Source organism: Sciurus carolinensis, chromosome 7 (assembly GCF_902686445.1).
Source record: "Sciurus carolinensis chromosome 7, mSciCar1.2, whole genome shotgun sequence".
NCBI lineage: Eukaryota > Metazoa > Chordata > Mammalia > Rodentia > Sciuridae > Sciurus > Sciurus carolinensis.
In genome coordinates this window covers 63408995-63432698 of record NC_062219.1, presented here as the reverse complement: position 1 = coordinate 63432698, position 23704 = coordinate 63408995, and the positions used below count along the sequence as shown (strand labels likewise).

Here is a 23704-nt window from a genome sequence, read left to right as displayed (position 1 = left end):
GTTTTCTCTGTTGAGCAGGAAATGTGTATGAGGGCATGTGTAGAAGACAGGACATAGCAATGGGTAGACAGCAGCAGGCAGAGATGGGAGGGGCATGTTTGGAGTCAGTGGGGAGGAAGCACCATCACTGCAAAGATGTAAAGTTCTCTCGTTGCAGCAGCAGCTTGAATGTAGAACACAGAAGAAGGAGAACTGGGTTCATTCATAATTTCCCAGCTATCTGCGAAACTGTCTTCCTTTGTCCTCCTTCTTCCCGTTCATTCACCTCCTGTGTCCAGTGTTATAGACCAATGTCAAGGCAAATGAGGGCCAAGCAGCTCTTTAGGGTCAAGCCCAATGAAGTGTCTATCAACTGCACACATGCGCGCGCACACACACACATACACACGAGTGAATCACAGATTCCCAAATCAGCTAGCCCAGGTAGAAGACATCACTCGGAACATGCGTCCATATCATTACAACCAACCATATACCTCCTCACACAACCAAAACTCCTGAAAACTAGGTGGAGCTTCCACTCCCTCCACCAAAATCAGTCTCATCCAAGTCACTAATCATCACTTGTTGCAACATCCAAATAAAACTTTCTATATTTTGAGAACTCCCTACAGCATCTGATACTGTTGGCCTCTCTCTTGGAATTCTCTTAGCCTACATCTATCCTGTTTTTCCTCCCACCTCTCACAAGTTCTGAAGATTTTTATCTATTTCCTCTTTTCTTCCATCCTCCTATCTACTTACTCCACAGAGATGAGGTCATCTAATTCACACCCAAGATTTCACACTGATTCCCAAATCCATATCCAGTCCATACCTCTGTCCTGAGATCATGGATCTCACATGGGTGACTCTCAGGAAATGCAAACCAATATTGCCAAAACTGAACTCATCATCTTTGTACCCTTCAAACCTGCTTCTCTTCACCCAGACCAGAATCCCAGGACCTATTTTTCATGAATCCCAGAAGGCATTCTTCACTGCTCTCATGGTCCAATTCCTCCTTGGTCTGGCCTTTCTTAGGCCCCATCTCTGCACTGTCTCCCATGTAACCTATGAACCAGCCATTCAGAATAACATTCACCTCCCTGTTAGAGACTGAATGTTTATGTCACTCCCTCCCCAAATTCTTATGTTGAAACCTAATCCCCAGTGAGATGTATTAGGAGGTGGGCTTTGGGAGGTGAGTAGGTAGTAGGGGCAGAGTCCTCATGAATGGGACTGATGCCGTTATGAAAAAAAACCCCAAGAGCTCCCTCACTCTTTCTGCATCTAAGGTTACAGGGAGAAGATGGTTGTCTGTGAACTAGGAAGCAGGTCCTTATTAGATACTAATCTGCCAGCACCTGACTTTGGACTTTTCAGTCCTCTACAATTAAGAGAAATAAATGCTATTCTTTGTAAGTCACCCAGTGCGTGCTATTCTGTCATGGCATTGCAAGTGGACCAAGACACTCCCCCAAAAACCTCCTGTTACCTCTACACTTTTGCACATGCTGACTCCCCCATCTCTCTGGACATCCTAATCTTCCCCTTCTAGTCACTCCAGATGTCCCTAGACCTCGTCATGACACCATCTCCTTTGGGAAGTCTTCCCTCTTGTCTCTAGCAGGTTCTCACTGCCTTCCCTCCATTCTTCATACTGCCCCCTACAATGGCCATTGCAGAGGCATGATGTCGGTCTCCCTTCAGCCTGTGAGCCACTTGAGGATAGGGACATGGTGCCTGGCTACTGGTAGTCATTCATTTAGTTGGCTGAAAAACGAATTATTGATTGAATAAAAAAAAGGCTTTCACTCTGAGCCAACTACTGCTAAGTAGTGTTTCTAAGTGATGACACACACTTAAGCAGAAAAATGGAAAAAGGAGAAATGCCTACAAAGGGTGACGAAAGGGCTGCCACTCTTCTGGGATTCGTGGCTCCTCCCTCTCCACTGAGAAGGAGCCCACTGCACAGGGAATCATGAATTATTAACTGAAGAGGGCAAGAAGGGCGGATTTGGAAAGTAGATTAGGCTAAGCAATTAAAGTAATTTATCATTGGAAAGTCTATTTCAGGAAGTTGAGGTACTCACTCTCCTTATTGCAACTAATGTTTCTGAGCTCTCATGCAAAAATGGGGCCAAAGAGTTTTTAAAGATTATCTTAGAACAGAAGGATAAAATCTGCTCATATATTTTTTAAAAGAGACTTTTTAAAAACAGGCAAAGAAAGGCTGATCCCTGATATTTTTAATGAAGGTATCTCTCACTATAACCTAAGGGGCGCCAGGCCCAAGGTAGAAATGAACACTGACATGTGGAAAGTTGCAAACCGTACAAACAACTGAGTCTCAGAACATGGCCTTCTGAGTCATGAGAAAGCCTCTCTCTCTGTGGGCTACATCCTTGCTATCTTTTTCTTGTACTCTCAATATTTGCCAGATGGTAGAGGAGCTTTTGATATGTTTCTGTAATTTCACCAAGTTTCTCGAGCATTAGATTGGACCTTCCAAACAGGAGCCCTCATTATAGCTAAAACTGAATGGCAAAGAAAGACAAGGTGAACATATTAATCGAGGTGCAGTCAGGGAGTCTGTCCTGCCTATTAGAACATATCTTCTTGGGTAAGTCATTTTAAAAAAGCACCCATCTCCCTCAGTCACTGAAACTACATCAAAAGTCACAAGGGGGATGCTGGAGTTGTGGCTCAGTGGTAGAGTGCTTGCCTCGCCTGTGTGAGACCCTGGGTTCAATCCTCAGGAATAGATAAAAGATCCATTGACAACTAAAAAATATTTTTTAAAAAAGTCACACAGGGCTGGAATATAGCTCAGTGGTAAAGCCCTTGACTAGTATGTGTGAGGCCCTGATTCCCAGCACGGTAAAAAACTAATAATAATAAAATTTAAAAATCTATAATAGGGCTGAGAATGTAGATGTAGTTCAGTTGTAGCAGCACTTGCTTAGCATGTGCAAGACCCCAGTATTGGGAAAAAAGAAAAGAAAAAAAGTCACACAGGAGTGACCCAGTGATAAAGTGCTTGCCTACCATGCATGAGTCCCTGGGTTTGATCCCCAGAACTGCCAAAAAAGAAAAAAAAAGTACTTCAAGCTCAAAATCTTTAAATTATGGCCAAACTAGAAGTGAATATTAATTCATTCTTTCAATGCCTATATCTGCAGATGTTATGACTACAGAGTCTGGTAGTGCAACCCTCCCTGCACACTTCTCTATGGGGTTGGGAGAATAGGAAGGCACTCACTGATGTCCACCAGGGGGCAGTATGTCACACTGAAGAAGCTACAGTGCTGCCCAAAACCAGTTCCAGAATCCAGTAATTTGATGCCCTGTCTCTCCCACACCCCTTATAACAACTTCCCCGCATTAGATCTAACTTAGGCATCCAGTAGGACAAAGGGGATAAGAAAAAAAAAAAAAAAAAAAAACTGTCTTCTTCATCTTCAATAATAGCTTTTATAATGCAAGTGGGATGTAATTGTATAGATTTCAAAAGCAAGCAAACCACTTTACAGCTGAGTGTGCTTATTTGAACAGACTAAAACAGAGCTTCAGGATGATGTGATGCTACATAATGAGAGTTTTCCATCGTCTTTGCTGCCCAGAAAATTATACTTGATGTGGAGAATTTTTAAAGTTTCAGATATGTTTTCAAATAAAACATATCTGAAACCCCCAGATCATTCAATAACTGAGTTAAACACAGTGGGCTTACTGCAGTTCCTCTCCCACCTCTGAGTACATTACAAACCAGAAGCTCAATGATTGTCAGAATTTAACAAGATCCCACAGAAAACCCATACTTGTAATATGTTCCCACATAATGAGGTCAGTTTCCTATGCTGGGCCCAGGCTTCCAGGGGTGCACATTTTAGGTGTGGTTGCTAGAACCAAAAGAAGAGAAGGAGGAGAGAAGCCTAAGGGAAGAATGTCAGAGGCTCTCTGCCTGCAGCATTTTTGTGGGAACAGGGCGAGATTTAGAGCTCTCAGGAATCTCTTCAGGGTTTCACCAAAGCAAGATGTTGGCTAAAGGCTCAGGAATTTTCAGAAACAGAAAGCGGTGCTTTTCCTGCTGCTACTAGAGACTAAAGGGAATAGAAAGAATTAGGAATATGATTTTGAAAGGTCACTAGTTACCTGCATCCTAATCAAGACCCTCCCTCCAACCTTCACTATGTCTTCTTCCAATTAACAATTGAATAGGCATAAGAAAGAAACAAGAGCTAAACTCCCCCAAATATTTTTCTAATTAAAAGGTGAATTAGAGAAATAAAATCATCCTTAGAAGTGTCTACATATAGCCCAAGCAAATCTCCAAGCAAAAGCACTTGGAAGTTTATGTTTCTTAAAACTAAGATCCTTCTCTACCAGGGTACCACCTGCCAACTTCCCACACTTGACCCACATCCACAGCCTGCTCTCCACATCTGGTAGTAGCTGAGGGCTAGTGAAAAGAAGCAATGGTGAGGGAAACCATCCATGAATTTCTACCAGGAAGTGAAGTTATATAAAATACACACACACGCACATACACACACACACACACACACACACATGCACACACAGAGCAAAAGACAATGTCGTGTGGGAGTGGGGAATTCTGCTGAATCAAAAATTTGCTAACCAGAATACATATTTTCTAGCCACCACAGATACTTTGTAGCTAAAGTATCATTTAAAATGTAGGGCCTCAGTTCTTTTGGCAACAAGGTAATAACACCCCACATAATGAGCCCGTCTATCAAATAAGACATGGGAGAGGCCTGTCAGACAGAAGAAGATATAAGGGTCAGGGTGGCCCTGTGTAGGTTCTTCATTTCCCTTCATCACTGCAGAGCTGGGTCAGGAGCATGGCAAGGAAGTATGATGTGTTCTGTCCCACAAATCTTTCTGGAAGCCAAGCAAATCACACGAAGTCATGCATTTTGGTCCACACTCTGAGAGGGGAACCCCAGAAGTTCTCCATCTGCATCATAAATAACAGAGCCAGGTATATTCCAGAACACTAAGTCTGATCTCTTCCACACTGATTTGTGCTCCTGCCTCACTACCCCCCTGTTCCCTCCTTGATCACCTTTCCTTTACCTCTGTAGTGAGCAGGGAGAAGATGAAGAGCTCAGGTCAGCTCCAGAACAAACTAAGCAAGAACCAAAAGTAAGAAAAGGAGAAGAAAAATAGAGGGTCAGTTCAAATCTGAGAGACCGGAACAGCAAATTTTCCATTTAGAAAGAGAGCGGAACGAATGAAACCTGGAGCTGAGGAGGAAGAATCCTCTACAATCTGCCCCTCGTAGAGTGTATCTCTCAGGAGGAGAGAGGCAGTTGGTAAAAGCTAGTGGACCAGCATCTGGCCCAGGAGTAACAAATAATGTCAAAAAAAATGGACTTAACAATTCTTTATTAAATCTATGGGAGAAGATAAAGTTTATAGAAATTAGGGAGAAATCCATTCTCATCTACAGGGTAGTAAAGAAAAATGCAGGACTGGGGAGATAGCTCAGTTGGTAGAGTGCTCTCCTCGCAAGCACTAAGGCCCTGAGTTCAATCCCCAGCACTGCAAAAAAAAAAAAAAAAAAGAAAAGAAAAATGCAGAAATGCCAGAAAATGGATGAAAGAAGGGGGGAAAGCCCCACCTGAAAAATGAGCTTTCGAAGGAAGAAGAGCAGACCTGCCAGCTCAAGGCAACAAGGAGCAGAACAGGGGCAGCTCGGCAGCAGAACTCCGTGATGCTTCAAACTTGAGGAATGCTAAGTAGGAGCCAGGCCACCAGGGCAAAGTCACTGCATGCTTCACTTCTGGAACACAGAGAACTCTCACTAAGAAAAACTGACAGCAGCTCGCAAAGGCTGTGCAATCTATTTCACCTAGGAATTCTGCCTCTAAGTGCTCTTCCCTGCCTCCTCCATGTATCTGATGTGATGGGATTTTAATCCAGCAGTTTGTATTGATGAAGAGCCCTGAGCCCAACCAACAGATGTATCCCCTCAGCTAGTGATCAAGGGTCAGCAAATTGTAGCACGTGGGCTTCAGAGGTTTTACATGTTTAAATGGTTGGGGGGGAAAAAATCAAAAGAAGAATAGGTTGTATTAAATGAAATTCGAGTTTCAGAGTCCATAATAAAGTTTTACAGTCATGCTTACTCAGGGTATATTACCTATGGGAAGGACAGGGTTGTGCCCACAGGGCACTCACTGTCGCCCACAGGGGACTCACCAGTAGAAGTGCTCCTCCACCATCTTGGTCACCGCACGTGACACAGCTCTTTCGTGAGGGCCGAGGTTTTTGTTCAAATTCACTCCAAGTTTCTCTTCCAGAAAGTCAATAATGAATTCTGTGCCAGAAACTTTTTCATGGTTATATTCAATCCAAGGCATTTTCCCTTGAGCAGAGAGTTTTCCACCAAAATAGTTCTAAATAAAGCGTATTTTAAAAGAGAGAAAAATAATGTTGTTATTTAAATTTCATTGTATCAGTAGCAGAAACAAGCAGTCCAACCTTATGTGCGACAGAGACTGCACCACTCGAGTGAGTGAACTCTGCATATAAACTCCGTAAGACAATAAATGGTTACCATGGGGAACCTTCTTAGCTTAAATGAAGATAGCAATTTACTCCCATATTTCTCCAATAAATTTTATCATGGGCTCTGGACTCTGGCTTATTGACCAAAAAAAAAAAAAGCAAAACAAAAAAAGATCCTGGGGCAGGGGACAGGGAAAGGAGAGTTTGAGATGGTTGAAATGGTCAGCCTAGCTCTAATGTATAAACTATCCCAAAAATGCAAAAAGTAAAAATAAATAATGAAGAGGCTCATGCTAACAAGGCTACTAAAAAACTCATTTGAAATCCAGTATCTTACACTTGAATAATGTTTAACACCGCTACACTGGAAACAAGTGGTGCCTACAATTGTAATCCGTAGGTAGGAAAAAGTGCTGCAACAGGTCCCAACACAGCAGCACAGCATCTCTAAAATGCAGATTCCTGGGCCCCACCCAAACCTCTGGTTCAGAATGCTAGGGAGGGCACCCAGAAATTTGTGTGTCTGACAGGTTCCCCCTCAATTTGTATGCATGCTAAAAGCTTACTGTTTCAGAGGATTTAATCCCAGAATGGGTGGAGGTGAGGGTCACATACTTTATGGATGTTTAAAATTACAAAGTGATATGCATTCTTTGCTGCATAAAAAGTAAAGATCTTAACATTGATATAGAGGATTCTGTGTGGATTCCATGTCTTCAATCACTTTTCTTTTTTTTTGGGTGCTAAAGATCGAACCCAGGGCCTTGTGCTTACAAAGCAAGCACTCTACCAACTGAGCTATCTCCCCAGCCCCCCATTTTTCTTAATAAATCAGATCATTAGGCCCCAAAGTTGACTGTTTAAATTGAATCCATTTTGTTGAAGTCTACACAGTCTAAAGTAGCCTGATTATTATAAACTCTTCCTCATACTTTATACAAATAGATAGTGCAGACACTGTTGAATAATGGTCAATACTGGCTCTTAGGGAGGCACTAGTACTCTCCACACCACACTGCTGGTGAGAATGTCAAATGGTACAATGGTTACTTTGAAACCATCTAATGGTTTCTTAAAAAACTAATATAAACCTTCCTTATAGTCAAACCATTTCACTTATAAGCATTTACCCAAGAGATAAGAAAATGTCCATCCACGCAAAGACATACACAAAAGTTCACAGAAGATTTATTTGCAATTATCAGAAACAGGAAAAAAAAATTCCCATTGAGAAGTAAATGAATGAATAAATCTAACATATCCTTATAATGGATACTACTCAGTTAAATAAAAAATAAAGGAATATTGATACAACATAGATGAATCTCAAAATAAGTTTTCTAAATAAAATTAGTTGTATAAAAGTGCAGAGCATATTGTCAGATTCTATTTTTAGAAAACTCTAGAAAATATAAACTGTCTATAGTGATGGAAAGCCAATCAGTGGTTACTGGAGATAGTGAGGGATGGGAAGGAGAAAGAAGAAGGGATTTTAGAGAGGCACAAGAAAATTTTGGAGGACAGTGGATACATGCAGCATCTTCATTGTGGTGACAGCTTCATGAGTATCTATGTCAAAACTTATCAAATTAGACACTGAAAATATGTGCCATTTGTTGCCTGTCAATTATATCTCAATAAAGTTTTAGATTTTTTTTAAAGAAGATATCATCATATAATTTTTTTCAGTACTAGGGATTAAATATAGGGTCTGACACATGCTTGGCAAGCAATTTACTACTCAGCTACACCCCCCAGACCTTTTAATCTTATTTTGAGACAGGGCCTCAGTAAGTTACAAAGGTTGGCCTCAAACTTGCAATCCTTCTATCTCAGCCTCCCAAGTATCTGTTATTCCAGGTATGCACCCCCACACCCAACAACAAACATTTTCCATAATGGGCCAGGTAGTAAATATTTCAGGTAAACTGAATGGTCTCTTCAGCAACAACTCAACTTTGCACTTGAAGCAGGAATATAGCCATAGACAATACATAAGTGGATGAGCATTTCTGGTTCCAATATAATACAAAAATGTTCTTCTTTTGACCTTTTCCCAACTTTTTTTTTCCCCCTGTGGTGCTGAGAATTAGAACCCAGGGCCTTATGCATGCAAGGGAAGCATTTTACCAACTGAGTTATATCCCCAGCCTGATCCCAGCTTTTTAAAAACATAGAAATTCTTCTTCATTCACAGGCCCACTAGGCCATAGGCCCTAATTTACCAACCCCTGCTCTGAGGGCACATCTCTACCCTTTCTCTTAGAGAAGAGAAACAAAATTAAAATTAAGGAACCACTGGATCAAGCCCTAGACAAAAAAAATCCATCTCTGCAAAGATGTGTCATAACAGAAAAAAATCTATGAGGACCCATTCTAGAAGACTGCTGGCCAAATTCCCCTTTTAGGCTTAAAACTGCAAAATATGAAGAGAGATGAAAAAAGTTACTGTTTCTCATGTGACATCCTTGGGATTAGCAGGGGTGATTACTGCTCAAATTGTTCTTACCTAAATCACACCCAGATTCTTGTATGCCTTTCCCAAAAGCCAAGTAATAAATCTTACCACAAGGGATTAAAAAACAAAACAATAACAAAAGAACAAAAATAAAAACAAAAACAAAAAACAGAAAAACTGCAAAACTTCTAGAACAAGTCTCTCTGCACCTAGGAACTAAGCTTCCTGCACATTGTGTGTAGTACGTACTAAAGAACACCAGGCCACAGAAGGCCTCAAGTGAGATAATGGGGTTGTGCCTGGATATCAAGGCCCTTAAGGGCAGTCATCCATCTGTGCCCACAGGACTGGGCCTGGGCTACATGTGAGGGTCATGGGCTTCTCCACCAGTGGGTGATAACACCTTTCTGGAAGGCTGAAAACCACAGTGGATGCCAGCTAACTGCTGTTTACCACTGTTTTTGACAGGGACTAAAAGGAACTTTGGTCTCTGCTTCTTACTGTCTTGATACTTCACACTTTATCTCACTGCTCATTATAAAGAATGAAAAGTAGGCCTTGTCTGAAAATGGGTAGTAACTCTTGAGGTTACTGTTAGCCATGCAGCCTTGATATAATTCAGAAAATGAAACCTCAACTGAATAGATGCAGTCCGTGCCAAGTTTCATATCTTGGCAGGTAGACACTGTTATGCAGTAAGCAACCTACACAACCCCACAAGGCAGGCCTAGACATTATCCTTGATGCTAACAACAAGAAACGTCAAATACTTCTAAAAGTTACTAGCACATCTGACATTCTTGTAATTTGTATACTAAAGATGTAAATTTCCAATACAACATAGTCTCTGTTACATATTTCTCCTGATAGCTCTTCCTAACACATTTTCTAGACTCGTCATTCTCAGATGTTGCCTTCCACAATGTCATCTGAAGATATTCTTTGCGATGTAAATGAGACATAAGAACTCTGTTGCTCAAAATTATCTAATAGCTGTAGTAGATCTCTAACCTCCCTCACACTTTTGATGTGTGAGCTAGACAGACACGATCTAGACCCAGCCTCACTGGATATCAATACTCCTGGTCTCCTGACCCAACTGCTTATACCCAGCCACATCACTTTGCACATCTACATCTTTCACAAGAATCCCACTCCCCATCCTCTGCAAAGTCCTATCCATCCTAAAAAAAATCAGTTTAATGTCACCTTGATAGTGAACTGTTTTCCCAGGGTACACTCATTATCTGCCCTTCCTTCAGGCTTCCACTGTGTGGTATATATTCCACTCCCCTGCAGAACAGTAGTTCCCACATCTACCTCTACACCTCATCCTCTCCTGGGTCCTTGGTACATTTTTCATCTTGACCACTTTCTAAAACTGGTACACAGGAATAAAAATAAGTGATCAACTTTTATGGAAATGAAGGCTCTAGTATATTTGCATAATCAGAAATGTTATTTTGCTTACTAGCTAAAGAGACAGTATAATATCTAAGTAAAATTTAGATGAATTAAAAAGGAGGAACTCACAAAAATGTCCAAAGTAACTGGCAAGACTATGAGTGAAATAAAGGTGATCATTTCTTTCCCATGCATTTCAGCTTTTTGGAGTGTGGTTATACTACTTATAAGATTAAAAAATTTTTTTTTTTTAAATAATACTTATTTTTCCATAACTTCCTGAAATATATTAAGGAATTCCTGGCCTATGGTTATTTAAGAAATTGGAGCCTGACTAGTCCACTGAGGATAGTTTCTGAAAGCAGTTTTCGTTGGGGTTTTTTGTTTTTTTTTTTTGGTACTGGGGATTGAACCCAAGGGCGCTTAACCACTGAGCCACATTCCCAGTCCTTTTTTTGTATTTTATTTAGAGACAGGGTCTCACTGAGTGGCTTATGGCCTCACTAATTACTGAGGCTGGCTTTGAAATCTTGATCCTCCTGCTTCAGCCCCCTGAGCCACTGGGGTTACAGGCAAGTTCCACCAAGCCCCTCTGACAATTTTTTTAAATTGATGTTGCCTTCTACAAGTCTGTTCCAGGTGCGAATAATGCAGCTATATGTACACATTATCAGCTCAGCAGAAAAGCCATAGGCTTTGGATTTTGAAATTTGGTTCCATCATTTATTCATTGTATGACCTTGGACTTCCCTGGGTCTCCCTTTATCCACCTTGGGCCTCAATTTTTTCATCTACAGAATGAGGATAACAGTGCAAGTTTTGAATGAGAGAATGCACATGAGGTGTTTGACAGAACACCTTCATCTGTTATATTAACATTATATCAACACCATTTAGAGATGAAAAACTTGAGACTCAAGGAGAGATCTCAGAATCATGGTTCCCTGGTTTGCTATAACAGCCCCCAACTTTTCAGCTAAATTGCTATCCATTTCATTCACTGCACCTAGAATGATAAGGAAACATATTTCATTGGTTAACTTTGAAATAATTTAAGCACCTTTCAAGGATTATAACACATTGGAAAAAAATCCATGCATTCACTACACATTGTAGTTTTGTAGAAAAGAATGTGCTTCTTTGGAGAAGCCGCATGCTAAAGTCTGTATGGTGAAAGGTCATAATGTCCGCAATGTACTTGCAAATTAATTATTTTAAAAAAAAGGTTAGGGGCTGTGGTTGTGGCCCAGTGGTAGAGCGTTTGCCTAGCACACGTGAGGCACTGGGTTCAATCCTAGCATCATATAAAAAAATAAATGGATAAAATAAGGGTATTATGTTCATCTACAACTAAAAACAATTTTTTTAAAAAAAGGTTAACAGATGAAAACATAAAGAGAATTAAAACAAAAAAAGAAACATGCTAGCCATCAGTGAGTCCAGGTGAAGGACCTGGAATGCTCCCTGTAATATTCTTTTAACTTGTCTGTAGTTTGAGAAAAAAATCAAACCACAAAAATGGAGGGGAGAGATAAGATCAAAAAATAAATAAGAAATCAAGAGTTAGGGCTAAGGGCCAAGGCAGGGAGTTCCAAAGGAGAATTTTCTTTCTGCTTTCTCTTATTTAAGAAGAATTATTTTGTGAAATAGAAGCTTTTTATACAACCAGTTACATCAAACGAGGTAGGTGTTTTTACATATATCTAGACAAATGTACAGAAGATAGTCAAAAAATATGTTATGGTTATCTCTAGCTAATAGAATGTCAGGTGCTTTTCACTTACTGTTTAAATTTTTTTTGTAATGTTTGAAATTTAGAAATTTAGACAAGGATCGCATGCTATCTATATGTAATCAGAAAAACAGTAAAGCTACTTTCAGAAGGTTTTGTTTGTTTTTCATTTTGTTTTGGCTTGCTTTTGGTTTTTGCAGTGCTGAGATCAAACCCAGGGTCTCATGCATGTTAGGCAAGTACTCTACCACTGTTCTACTCAGTCTTGGGATTTTTTTTTTTAATTAATCATATGTCCTTGCACATTTCTTGGTAACTTCCTGTGAATCTATGATTGTTACAAAATTAAATATTTTTAAATTGAATTATCATTATTTATATCTTGATTTTTTAAAAAAATAATATGTCCAATATATCAGGGACTAAAAAAAAAACTACAATCTTGTAATATTCTACTGATGGTCATCAAATATTCCTTCCTTTCCCATCTAGGTTAAAAAAATTAAAAAGCTTCAAATATAAAGTCTTGATCTTAGGAACAGGACATTTTTGTCTTTTTTAGATGTTAACAGGGAAAGGAAGGAGCAGCAGGCAGAGTTCCCTGGGTCCTGGACAAAACACCTTTGTACTGATCAGTCCCAGCAATGGGCTCTGGGGCACCTCCAGGGCATGACTGAGGTGCAACTGCACCCACAAACCCATGCTGACAGCCCAGAGTGCTCAGGGAACCCCGGGAAGTCTCACAGCATTCCTTTCTACACAATACAACCATCTTCCTTTAGGCTCTGTCACCCAGTGAACACTCTCCATTTATCCCTACATGATCTTTTTTTAAAGATATATTTTAAAAACAATAATAATTTTGGAAGGGATGAGGTCTTCTTAAAGACGCTGTAATAGAAGTCAGACATCATAGCAGGGCATGAATCCTGCTGCTTGCTTACACTTACTAAAAGGAACTGCTTTGAAACAGGAACAAAGGTGGCAGGTAGAGAGAGGTCTTTAACAGTCAGCACTTGAGGGTCTGAAGGAAAGAACGGAATGGGCAAAGTAGTCCTCACAGCAGGATTATTTCATTAAGGATTACTTCGTTAAGGGTGGGAGAACACAAAAGATCTTTAAAGTAGCCACTGGTGGCAGTTCATAACATCCACATTTTGGACTCTAATTACCCAAAAGCTGTCACGACTAAGTGAAGTGATGTGGTGAGCGATGATGGAATAGACAGGGAACTGCTGGGCAGCAATCTCTTCCTTCAATTTACGTCCCTCAGTGACACATCCTCAAATGCTGACTGCCAACACCAAGCTAAACAATGATCTTCCAAATCGGATCCAATGCATTTAGATGATTCAAGTCTGTTTTTAGTGCTATTTTCTCCACTATTGCTAGCTTCGTAAGTCCTGTATACTCTTCTCCCTGCTTCTCTCTCCAGATTCGCCCCTTGCATCCAGGTCCTAGATATAAAGACCCCCGCTCCTTCTGTTCCTAGACATACCATTCCTTTCCTATCCCCTCATCTGAAGTCCTGATTTGGTGCTACTCCACTGTGTTCCCAGAAGACTTCCATCACAGCACTTTTCAAGCTGAAAGTGTGTTGATCACCTTGTTCCAGCACAGACTTAAAAGGGTGCTGGCTCCATCCCCTTTTCTATACTGGCTCAGTAAATACAGGGTATAGGAAGTCAGGAGTTAGAGGAGTAATATCCTTATGGGGACAGCCCACCAGCTAGTCTGTTGCAACCTAAGGAGACACCTCTTCCCAGTGCTTCCACTTTGTAATAGCCTAAAGTAAACCCCAGACCAGTGAGAGTCATTTGGATGTGTGGCAACAAATCAAAAGGACCACAGTGTTTGGGGGATGCCAGGAGCTCACCTCCTTCCTTTTATTTAAGTCCTCAGAGGCACATAATCTATAGCCTGAACTTATCTGTGCCCTGGCAAGGAAGCTGGCATCCCTGGTAAAAACTCTTAAACCAGAATAACTAGACATCTGAGGAGTGCCAATACACGCTAAATATGTATGGTATGAAGTAGAATTCCTGGGACAGACAGAAAGCTTTTAATCAACACAGCTATCCCTCAAAGGGATAAAGAGATCAGTAAGAGTTTTTCAGCTTTTTGAAGCTGAAATCAAGAACACAACAGATAAGATAAATAGCACACTGGTTACAAGAACAGAATAAAGCAGTGCAATACAAGTTCAGAGAGAATGCTCCCAGAAAGCAGAGAAGAATTAAAAGATAGAGCATGAAAAAATAGAAAACCCTATCACAGATTCTAATACACAGACAATAGTGAACAGGAATGGGGGTGGGTGACAACAAATAAATAGAAAAGAAAATATTTTTAGAAAATAGATCATTAATTCCCTAGAATTAAAAAGAGATGAAGAACTCAGATTAAACACGTTTATAAAAGACTAAAGAGGACAAGTAATAACCCACACCAAGGTACATTACAGTGGAACTTAAGAATATTAAAATATTAAAAGGCATTCGCTGGTAAATGGATGGAGCTGAAGAATACCATACTAAGCGAAATAAGCCAAACCCAAAAAACCAAAGGCCGAATGTTTTCTCTGATATGCAGACACTAATTCACAGTAAGGGGTGGGAGTGGGGGTGCTAGGGAAGAATAGTTACTTTAGTTCGGTAGAGGGGAGTGAAGGGAGGGGAAGAGGCATGGGGGTAGGGAGGATAGAGGAGTGAAACAGACATTAATACCTCATGTACATATATGACTGCATGACTGATGTGATCCTAAAATATGTACAATCAGAAAATGAGAAATTATACTCCATTTATGTATGATTTATCAAAATGCAAAAATGCATTCTGTCATGTATAACAAATTAGAACAAAATTTTTAAAAATTTTAAAACAGGAATTCCATGAGAATCAAATAGTAACACCAGTGTAAAAAATACAATCAAGTAAAAAAGACATGGAAGGAGAAAAACTTTGAACACAGACTTATCAAACGTGAGGTTGTAATAAAGATGCTCAGACACTCAAAGCCACTGAAGGTTCACCATATAAAGACTCACTCTGAAAATATTCACCAAAGAAGTATTCAAATAAAAAGATAAATTCTGTAGGATAAGATATGTGGGCAATAAGGCTAGTCAAATAACAGTAGAGTGTATTGCCTAAGAATAATAAACAAAAATGGAAAAGACTGCCCAAATTTCAGAATTAAAATGTTAAACAGCAACACAATTGGAAAGATGACTGGAGAAAAAGGAGACCCAGAGTACATGCAAACTGCTAATGTATTTGTATTATTGCAGGGTAAATACAGACTTCAATAATTTAACAAATAACTTGTAACAAATAAACACAAATTTGGGTATTAAGAGCAGTTACCACAAAAACAAAATAGAATTCTTTTAAGTGACAGGAAAAATAGTTTTTATCTATCCACCAGAAAGCAAGATATGAGAAAAAAAAATTTTTTTAAAGAAAGTGTAGTAAGGAGAAAAATATTAAATGTTATAAACAAGTCCAAACAAAACAGTCATTACAATAAGTATAAACAGATTAACTAACCAATTAAAAGACTTAGATTCAATATAAATAATGCATTGCCTATGAGAAATAAATGCACAAAAAGAGAAAGCTATCTCAAGCACAACAGAGTCAGAGAATTCACCTCAATATCTGACTATACAGAATTCAAATTATAAAAAAATCCTAAAGGTAAACATGTTCAAGCAAGTAGATATATAAAGAACTCTATATCTACCTACTATGTAGTTAATTATTTCACTATTTTTTTAAAAAGTAACCACACACTACGCAAAAACCTCAATAGATTCCAAAGAACCAAGAATGCAGACACTATTTTATCTGACCACAAAATTAAAAACAATTACAAAAATCAAAGCTTAAAAAAAATTCCATAAGGCTAGAACTTGAGTAAAAAAGAAAAACATAAGGGAAAAATTTTTTAAATACAAAGAACTGAATGGCAATGAAAACACAACATGTAAATTTGTGAGAAACAACTCAAGCATTGCTCAGGGAAATCTATACTTTTATATGCATTCTTCTACTCATTCTTAAATGCTGAAATAAGCAAGTGTTTCCCTGAAAGCCACTTGAACAGACTGTGGAAAAGCTCTCACAATATATACAAATATCTACCAGATGCCTGTTGGGCCCTCTAACACCAAATCCATGAGAGACAAAATCTAATGCTCTCAATAAATGAAAACCTAGAGGAGAAAAACCATCAGGCAATGGCACACTCACCATTATCAACAGCCACCCAGGAGGCCTATTTGAACCATTAACCATTAACCATACTCTATGTTAGAGGAAAATATTATGGCCCTGGATCCCACAAAAATTCATTTTTTTGATCCATCATTAAAATGGACGTAAAATCAACAGATTCTGCAATCAAGTATCTCCATCTAAGGATTGGGGACTGTTACTTTCAGACCCCACCTCCTCTGGCATCCACTGCATATTAAATACTTCCCCCTGATGACTGATAGTGATGTCATGAGAATAAAACATATTTGCAAACAAGTACCTGATAGGGTAAGTCAGCCATCCTTAAATAAGTTTCCATTTTCAAACAGAAAGGAGATAAACTGGGGACACCATTGTTAGGTCTTGCAAACTGATGCAAAATAATAGCATCTTTGGAGTCAATCTCTTGCTGTTTCCTGTCAAAACCAAAACAGAAATAAAGAACAATCTGCATGTTATATGTTTAGTTCCCTTAGTTGCTGAGAGGACTCTGCAGGGTTGTAGTCCTCCATAAACATGCAGAAGTGTTTACTGCAGGGGCTTACCTCACCCAGAACTTGGAGAATGGAAGTTTAGTCAAAGCACAAGAAGCTTTTGCAAACTTTGCTATTACCATGACCCCAGTGGCTCAAGAAAGTAACTACAAATCAACCTCCTTCTGTTACCTGTAGCTTATGGGTAGGAAGCATGTTTTCTGGGATGGGTCCACCTCTTCTCCAGCTGGCTATATTTACTGCCAGGAACAAGTTGAAGAGACAGAAACAATACTTTGTGCTGACTATGTGTCATATATGGTTCTGGAGGTTTCAAAGGTATTACTTCATGTAATGTCCATAAGAACTTTAATGAAATAGGTATTGTCACCATACATGTTCTACAGATGAGAAACCTGGGGCACAGAAGATTACCTTGCTCCAAGTCAGAACTTGGACAGTATCAGGTAGTCAGCACCTATGTTCTTGGCCATAGACCATACTATGAAATAGTGTCTTCATTGTTAAGGCTCAGAAATAACATTGCAGGTTTGTTGTGCCGTGATAAAGTCTGCAGGAACTGAGATTGAATTTCCTGGCCCCCCACCTGGACTTTCACTTGAAGTGCTATGAAAAAGTGCTTCTGGGTTGGCTCCCTTGCTCTCACTCTTTCTCTCTCCGCACTCTCCGAATCTTCACAAGGTGCCCACTTTGGCCCCACAGCTCATATTTTAGTGCCCTTGCTTTCTCCTTTTTCCTGCCTTAGATGCATATACAGCTTTTCTTTTTGTTCCTTTTCAGGGTGAGGAGGTCTTTCCTGGGTAGTTTTTCAATAGCCACCACATTGTAAAACAAATGCGGGATTCCAAATCTGGACACCTGGAGTCAAGTTCAAGCCCTGCTTCCTCTCGGCCATGTCACTCTAGGCCTCTCTTCCTCCCTTTACCTGGAGAGCGAGGATAACACCAATTCTGTATTGATTATTATGTGAATTAAATAAGGGAATATCTGTAAATATTTAGTGAGATGTCAAGGATTAAATAATAGTGGAAATTATTCTTATCCAAAAAGATATCCTCAGAGGTCTTATCTCCTTTAGCTATAAAACCTTTTCATTCCTTACAGCCCCACTCACATAACACCCCCCAGGGTAACTTCTATCTGTCATTCTACCTATCAATTTTCATCAGATAAACCTCCCTCTTCCCGGTTACCCTTTCTGAGATTTTGTTTCCACTGTAGGAAACCCAGTTACATTCTACACCTACATCAGACATCAGAAACCCAGTTACATTCTACACCTATCCAGACATCATCTTTGTCATATTACATGGATGCTTGCTTACTTCAGTCTCCACTTTGTTGAACAAATTCTCTTGAAGAAGTTTACCACCCAAGGGCCCATTCAACTTGAAGAGCTCAGAATGACTCATTTTAAAAATATCAATCAAGACAGAAGAATAAAAATATTTGCTGTTTTTCTGGCAATATTCACAAACAAAGGTTTTCATTTAGATGAAATATTGGGAGGTCAAATATTAAAGTCAAGAACCCACTTCAACTATGTTCCTAGTCAGCATAAACTATAGACTTGATACTCAAATAACTGTTTGCAGCTTTCTAGGCTTTTCCTTGTTATAGTGAATACATTCAATTGTATGGATGCAGAATATTTTGTCCATTCATTCACCTGTTGAAGGACATTCTGGCTGTTTGTAGGTTTGGGCAACTATGAAGAAAGCTGTAATAAACATTCACATGCAAAGAAAATTAACTGATTTTGTCCAGTAAAGTAATTCACATCACAAAGTATTTTCATGTAAATTAGTGAGGCAAGATTTTAAGAACTGAAAGGAAAGGAGATAAATATAAAACTCCCTGCTACACTGGACAGAACATCTAATTCTAATCGTTAATTTGGATAATAATAAGAATGGCTGCTAATTATATGCCAGTGACTTTACATACAGCATACATGTTTACTTATTTAATTCTGACAATAACACTGCAAAGTGAGTATTATTATGGTTTAAATTTAGACCACCATACCATATTTATATTTTATAGAAGACAAGGAAGCTAAATCTCCAAGAAGTTAAATAACTTGCCCAAAGAACACCAATTTAGGATCAAGTCTTTAATAACACCAACTCTCAAGTTCTTAAGCACTTCAAAGATACCAAAATGGAAACTTCCTTGACTAATTTTACCAGCACAATCATTTTGATTTAGACTATGCAAACCATTTGTCCATAATAGCTAGTGATCGATAAGCTTTACGGAATGCCCACTATGTGACAAACTCTCTTCTAAGCATTTCACATGTGAAAACACATTAAATCAACTCTATGAGGAAGGCTACAAATATTATCCCCATTTTGCAGATGAGAAAACTGAGTAATCAAGAGCTTACTACCATGTACAAGGTACATGGTTGGCCAGAGGCAGAATTTAATTTAAACCCAGATAATCTGGGTCAAGAGACCTGCCCCCCACCCCACATCAGAATCCTCTCTCTAGCTTAGAAGACAGGTGGGTTGCCTCCTGTACAGCTATATTTTATGAAGTGGCCTTGTAACGAGGTTTGTATATGATAACACCTGCAGAGCACCAACTAGTCACTCTAGCAGGAGACAAGCTCCTACCTGTGTGGCTAAGGATATCCCAGATGACCATGCCTCTGTGCATGGCTGATGAGTGGGTTGTCCATTTGGGGAGATCAGATGTTGATTCATGGGTTGCTTTGATTCACTACGTAAGTTTTCTAAGACAGGCAGAGTCAGAGTGCCAGAAGTACAAATGAGCTACTAGTAATGAAGTCATTACTTAATCATTCACTTTACAAACAACAAATTTCCAAATGCCTAATTTAAAATAGTTCCCAGATTAATTTCCACTCAGGAAAAATAGAGGGTTGGAACAATATATGGTGGTAGAAAAGAACATGAATAAAATCTCAAATGTCATCCCAGACAAGCACCCATCTCCCTACTAAATTATCTTTGGTTATACTCATTAACAAGACTTTCTAAATAATTCTCACCTGTCATCTTATTTTTCCACTCCAAGACACAACCATAGGTCTAGGTAAAGTCTGTGCAGCAGACAGTCCAAGCAGAGCACAGAATAAATTGCAACTGCCAGTGAACTCAAACAATGTAGTCATTTCAAGGTGTATTTTCCATCCCATGTATTTCAGATTTTGTTTTGTTTTGTTTTGCCTGAGTTATACAGGCAATTGAAGCAGACCTTAAATGAGAGTCTCTATAACCTCTGTAACCTCTGAAGCCTCAGTCCTCCTGTCTTCTAGGACAGAGTTCTAGAAGCTGGTAGGATGTCAGGTCCCCACTACAGGCCTGTCTTTCCCTGGGCAATGCCTTGGTTCCCACATTTCTCCTTCTATTCCTCCAACAAGACTTTCCAGAATGGGTACTTTCTAGGAGGCACTGTAAAGAGCACAAGCTCCACTCATGGACAGACATTCACCCTTTTGGATCCTACAACTCCTACTATGTGATCTTGGGCAAGTTGCTTAACTTCCCTCAGTCAAAATTTCCTTTCTATAAATGGAGATCAAGCCTCAAAATAACAGTTATTAGGAGTAAGTGCAATCATGAATCCACAGCACCTATGTGCAGAGTCCCTCCCAAGTTTTCAAACATGGGCAGCACCTTGTTATCATTTGCATTATAGCAGGAATTAGCAATTATCTCAAACACCTGTCAGGAAATGAGAGAGAAAACTAAGGATTTGAAACTCCTTAATCCACATAAATATCTAGTGTTGGGACTTCCCCTAAATGGGGAAGGAACTGTCTATGGGCAGAGGGTTCTACAGAGTGCAGGGACCACACCTCCCCCAGTGTGGATTATCCCAAAGTGACCTCTGAGCTCCCCACTATTTCTGCAAGGTCATTTAAGTCATCTTTACATTCAGCCCTGTGAAGCCTTCACTCCTCCCTCCCCAAAGTGGAAAACTGCTCAGAAGCCACATGGTCCAGGACCTTCAAGGGTTTTACACTGGAATATAATTCAGGAACAACTAGTTACCACTTAAAATACTGCACAAATGTTCTTTATATGGTTTGAAACCTAACTTGAAATAGAGTTCCAAAACTAGCACAAACATGGAATAATCTAGGAAGATAATTCACTTTAAATTTTTTTATGTGGTTCAAGTAGATCCAAAGCACTAGATAAGATAATTAAATGTGTAACACACTTGAACTTCTCAATTCTCAGTTGTGATTAGATAATATGAAAGCCAACAAACACATTTTCTCAGACCTAAATTATTTCTCATCCTTTCAGACATAGGAAATATTCAAAATAGAGTCAGGATGTCAGGATGCCCTCCTGGAATCCCTGCAAACCCATTAAAGGTCACCTGCCACTGTCTTTGTTATAATAACATCTTGTGCTGGATGTCCACCTAAAAAAAGGTGGTGTGGGAACATTTCTTCATCTTCAGAATATACTGGCCAGGAGGGACAATCTCAGTTATTGAAAACTGCTCTGCTTCAGGTAATCTTCCAGGCTCAAAGCTGAAACTCATGAAAATTTTAAGCATAAATTGCCATTATCAATTAGCCAAAGACTGCCTCAGTATCCTGTGCTATTACTCTACACCAATGAAGATCTCTTGTGTGGGACTGGATGTACCAACAGCAGGGGTCTCCATTTTCTGGAATTTCCATGTCAATTCTGTAAACATTCTGCTGCAGCGGATGCAACTGTTTACAGCCCTGGGAGACTCCGTGTTATGTCAAACACGCCCATGTGCTAGTCCTACCCTTGGATCTTCTACTGCTCACACTGTGATATTTAAGCCTGAAGATGGCACTTAGCATTCAGTATCAGACAAACAGATAACCAGGTTAAGACTGCACCAAAACTGCACACGACTACATTTAGTAACGCATCTTTAACAGGAACCCGCCGGCTTCTAGAGCTTTTGCAATTGCAGCTTCTTGAAGATGTTGACACGGAGGGATAGTATAGAACTAACATTTTAAGTAAAAGATGAGGCTAGTAGTTGGTACTCCAAAATTATTATCTATAAAACCAGTAAGGCATTTCACAAGAGTGCAACTTAGTATTTCTACAAAGCCTAATTCTATTGTTACAAATATCTTCCTAAGGATATTACTCAAGAGTATTTTGCTGGATAACAACTAGTGACCCAGAGCATTTTTGCTTCTAGCACTGAACGGTTGGGTGACAAATGTTCCTCCTCCCAGTACCAGTTTAATTCTCCCAACTAAACTGCCCCTCACGGCCAGGTGACCAAGAGGGCCTTTGGGGGAAAGTAAGGGCAGGACGCCTGTGCATGTGGGCGGCGTGGCCGAGGGTCTGGCACAGGACCACCCCCCTAGCGCAGGCCCTGCCCTGGCCAGATGCCCCTCTCGGCGCCAGTGCGCGGGGCCCTCTCTCCGGCTCACCTAATGACCAGGAGTTCGTGGAGCAGATACGCAGCTGCGGCCAGCAAAGCTCCCCCGGTCAAGTAAAGGGTTTTCTTCCACCAGGGATCGGAGCCCAGCCCTGCCATGATCCCACCGTAATCCTGCAAAGGGAAAGCGATGATGTCCCCATAAAAGGAGAAGGGCTCCTCGGACCCGGCCCACCAGCCGAAGAAGGAGACGCTCTGGTTCCAGCTCAGATCCACCACGCACGGCCTGGACGAGGCAAAGCCAACCCCCCAGTGCATGCTGCGCGGCTGGCTCCGGGCGCCCCTCCCAGGGCCCGCGCCGCCCGCATGGGAAGGGGCCGGCGCGGCCCGGCGCGGGCTCAGCTGAGCGCGGAGGGCGCGGGCGGCGCGGGCGGCGCGGGCGGCGCGAGCGACGGAGACAGAGCAGGCGGCGGAGGCTGAGGAAGAAGAGGAAGGCTGCAGGCCACTGGCGGCTGGCCTGGCCGGCGAGGCCCCGGGGCCTTGAGCCGCAGCAGCGGCCGCCGGCTGCCCCAGTAGCGGCCTCTCCGCGCCGCTCTTTGTGTCGGCGCCTGGAGAAGGCCGCGTGATGTCATTGCTCCCCGGGGCAGGGAAACAGAGGCGGGATAGTCACCTACCCCGCGCCCTGCCCCCGCCCCGCATCTCCGCGGTCCGGCGGCCTCCGCCCGGGCGGGAGCTGCAGGGCAGGGGCGCGCCGGGCGGGCTCCGTGCCTCCAGGAGGCACGCCCAGGAATCGCTCGCCAGGCGAGGGCAGGGGCTGCGGAGGTGGCTGAAAATGCGGCTCCGCCGCCAGCAAGCTGTAGTCGGGCCTGGATCTGCGTCTCCCCACTCCCCGACCCGTTCCCCGCCTTCGCTCCAGCCCCTCCCGCAGGCCAGAGAGCTGGGAGCGCGCGGGACTCACCTCGGGCTGCGCGGAGATGCGGCCAGGAAACGCCACCAGGCGGGGTCTGGGGACAAGGGCCCGGATTAAGGTCGGGCATCCAGCTTGTGTGGCCGCCCGGAAAGCGCTGTGTATTTGCATAGCTTATATTAAAAATAAGAATTACTTAGGTCTCGGCGGTGTGCTCATGGTTTGACAAATGATAAAATGTAGTGTAGGTAGAGAAATTTTCCCTCTGACAGACCCGGCTTAAGTCTTTCCACTTTAAAGCTTTATCGGGAAACTCGCTGATATAGGTTTGATTGTCCCCCACCCCACTCACACGCCTCCCGGTGCAGAAAAAGCGTTCAGTGTTTTTCCCTCTTTGAATTCATTTTTTTAATGTTCCTAAGTACAAAGAACAGGCCGAGTCTTGTAGAAGTTGATGTATACACAAATTTTAGCAAGAACGTTGGTAATTTTAAATCGTTTAGAGAAACTGAATAAAGGAATGAAGACGCGGGGGTTCATCCCTTTTAAGGTGGAAGG

General features: G+C 41.1%; 1 protein-coding gene across 2 annotated transcripts in view; it reads right to left on the bottom strand.

Moving 5' to 3' along the window:
- Positions 1-23029, bottom strand: part of Faxc (failed axon connections homolog, metaxin like GST domain containing) — a 71732-nt gene extending 48703 nt beyond the window's left edge. The window contains exons 1-4 of one of the 2 annotated variants that reach the window (XM_047559502.1): positions 22914-23029; positions 22292-22413; positions 16659-16794; positions 6214-6410 (exon numbers count right to left, since the gene is read on the bottom strand). In XM_047559502.1, the coding sequence (XP_047415458.1) occupies positions 6214-6410; positions 16659-16794; positions 22292-22398 (440 nt within the window). In that variant the 5' untranslated portion in view covers positions 22399-22413; positions 22914-23029. Of the gene's footprint in view, positions 1-6213; positions 6411-16658; positions 16795-22291; positions 22585-22913 lie in introns of those variants that run through there. The other variant, XM_047559501.1, reaches the window with a different exon arrangement.
- Between the last annotated feature and the right edge of the window lie 675 nt (positions 23030-23704).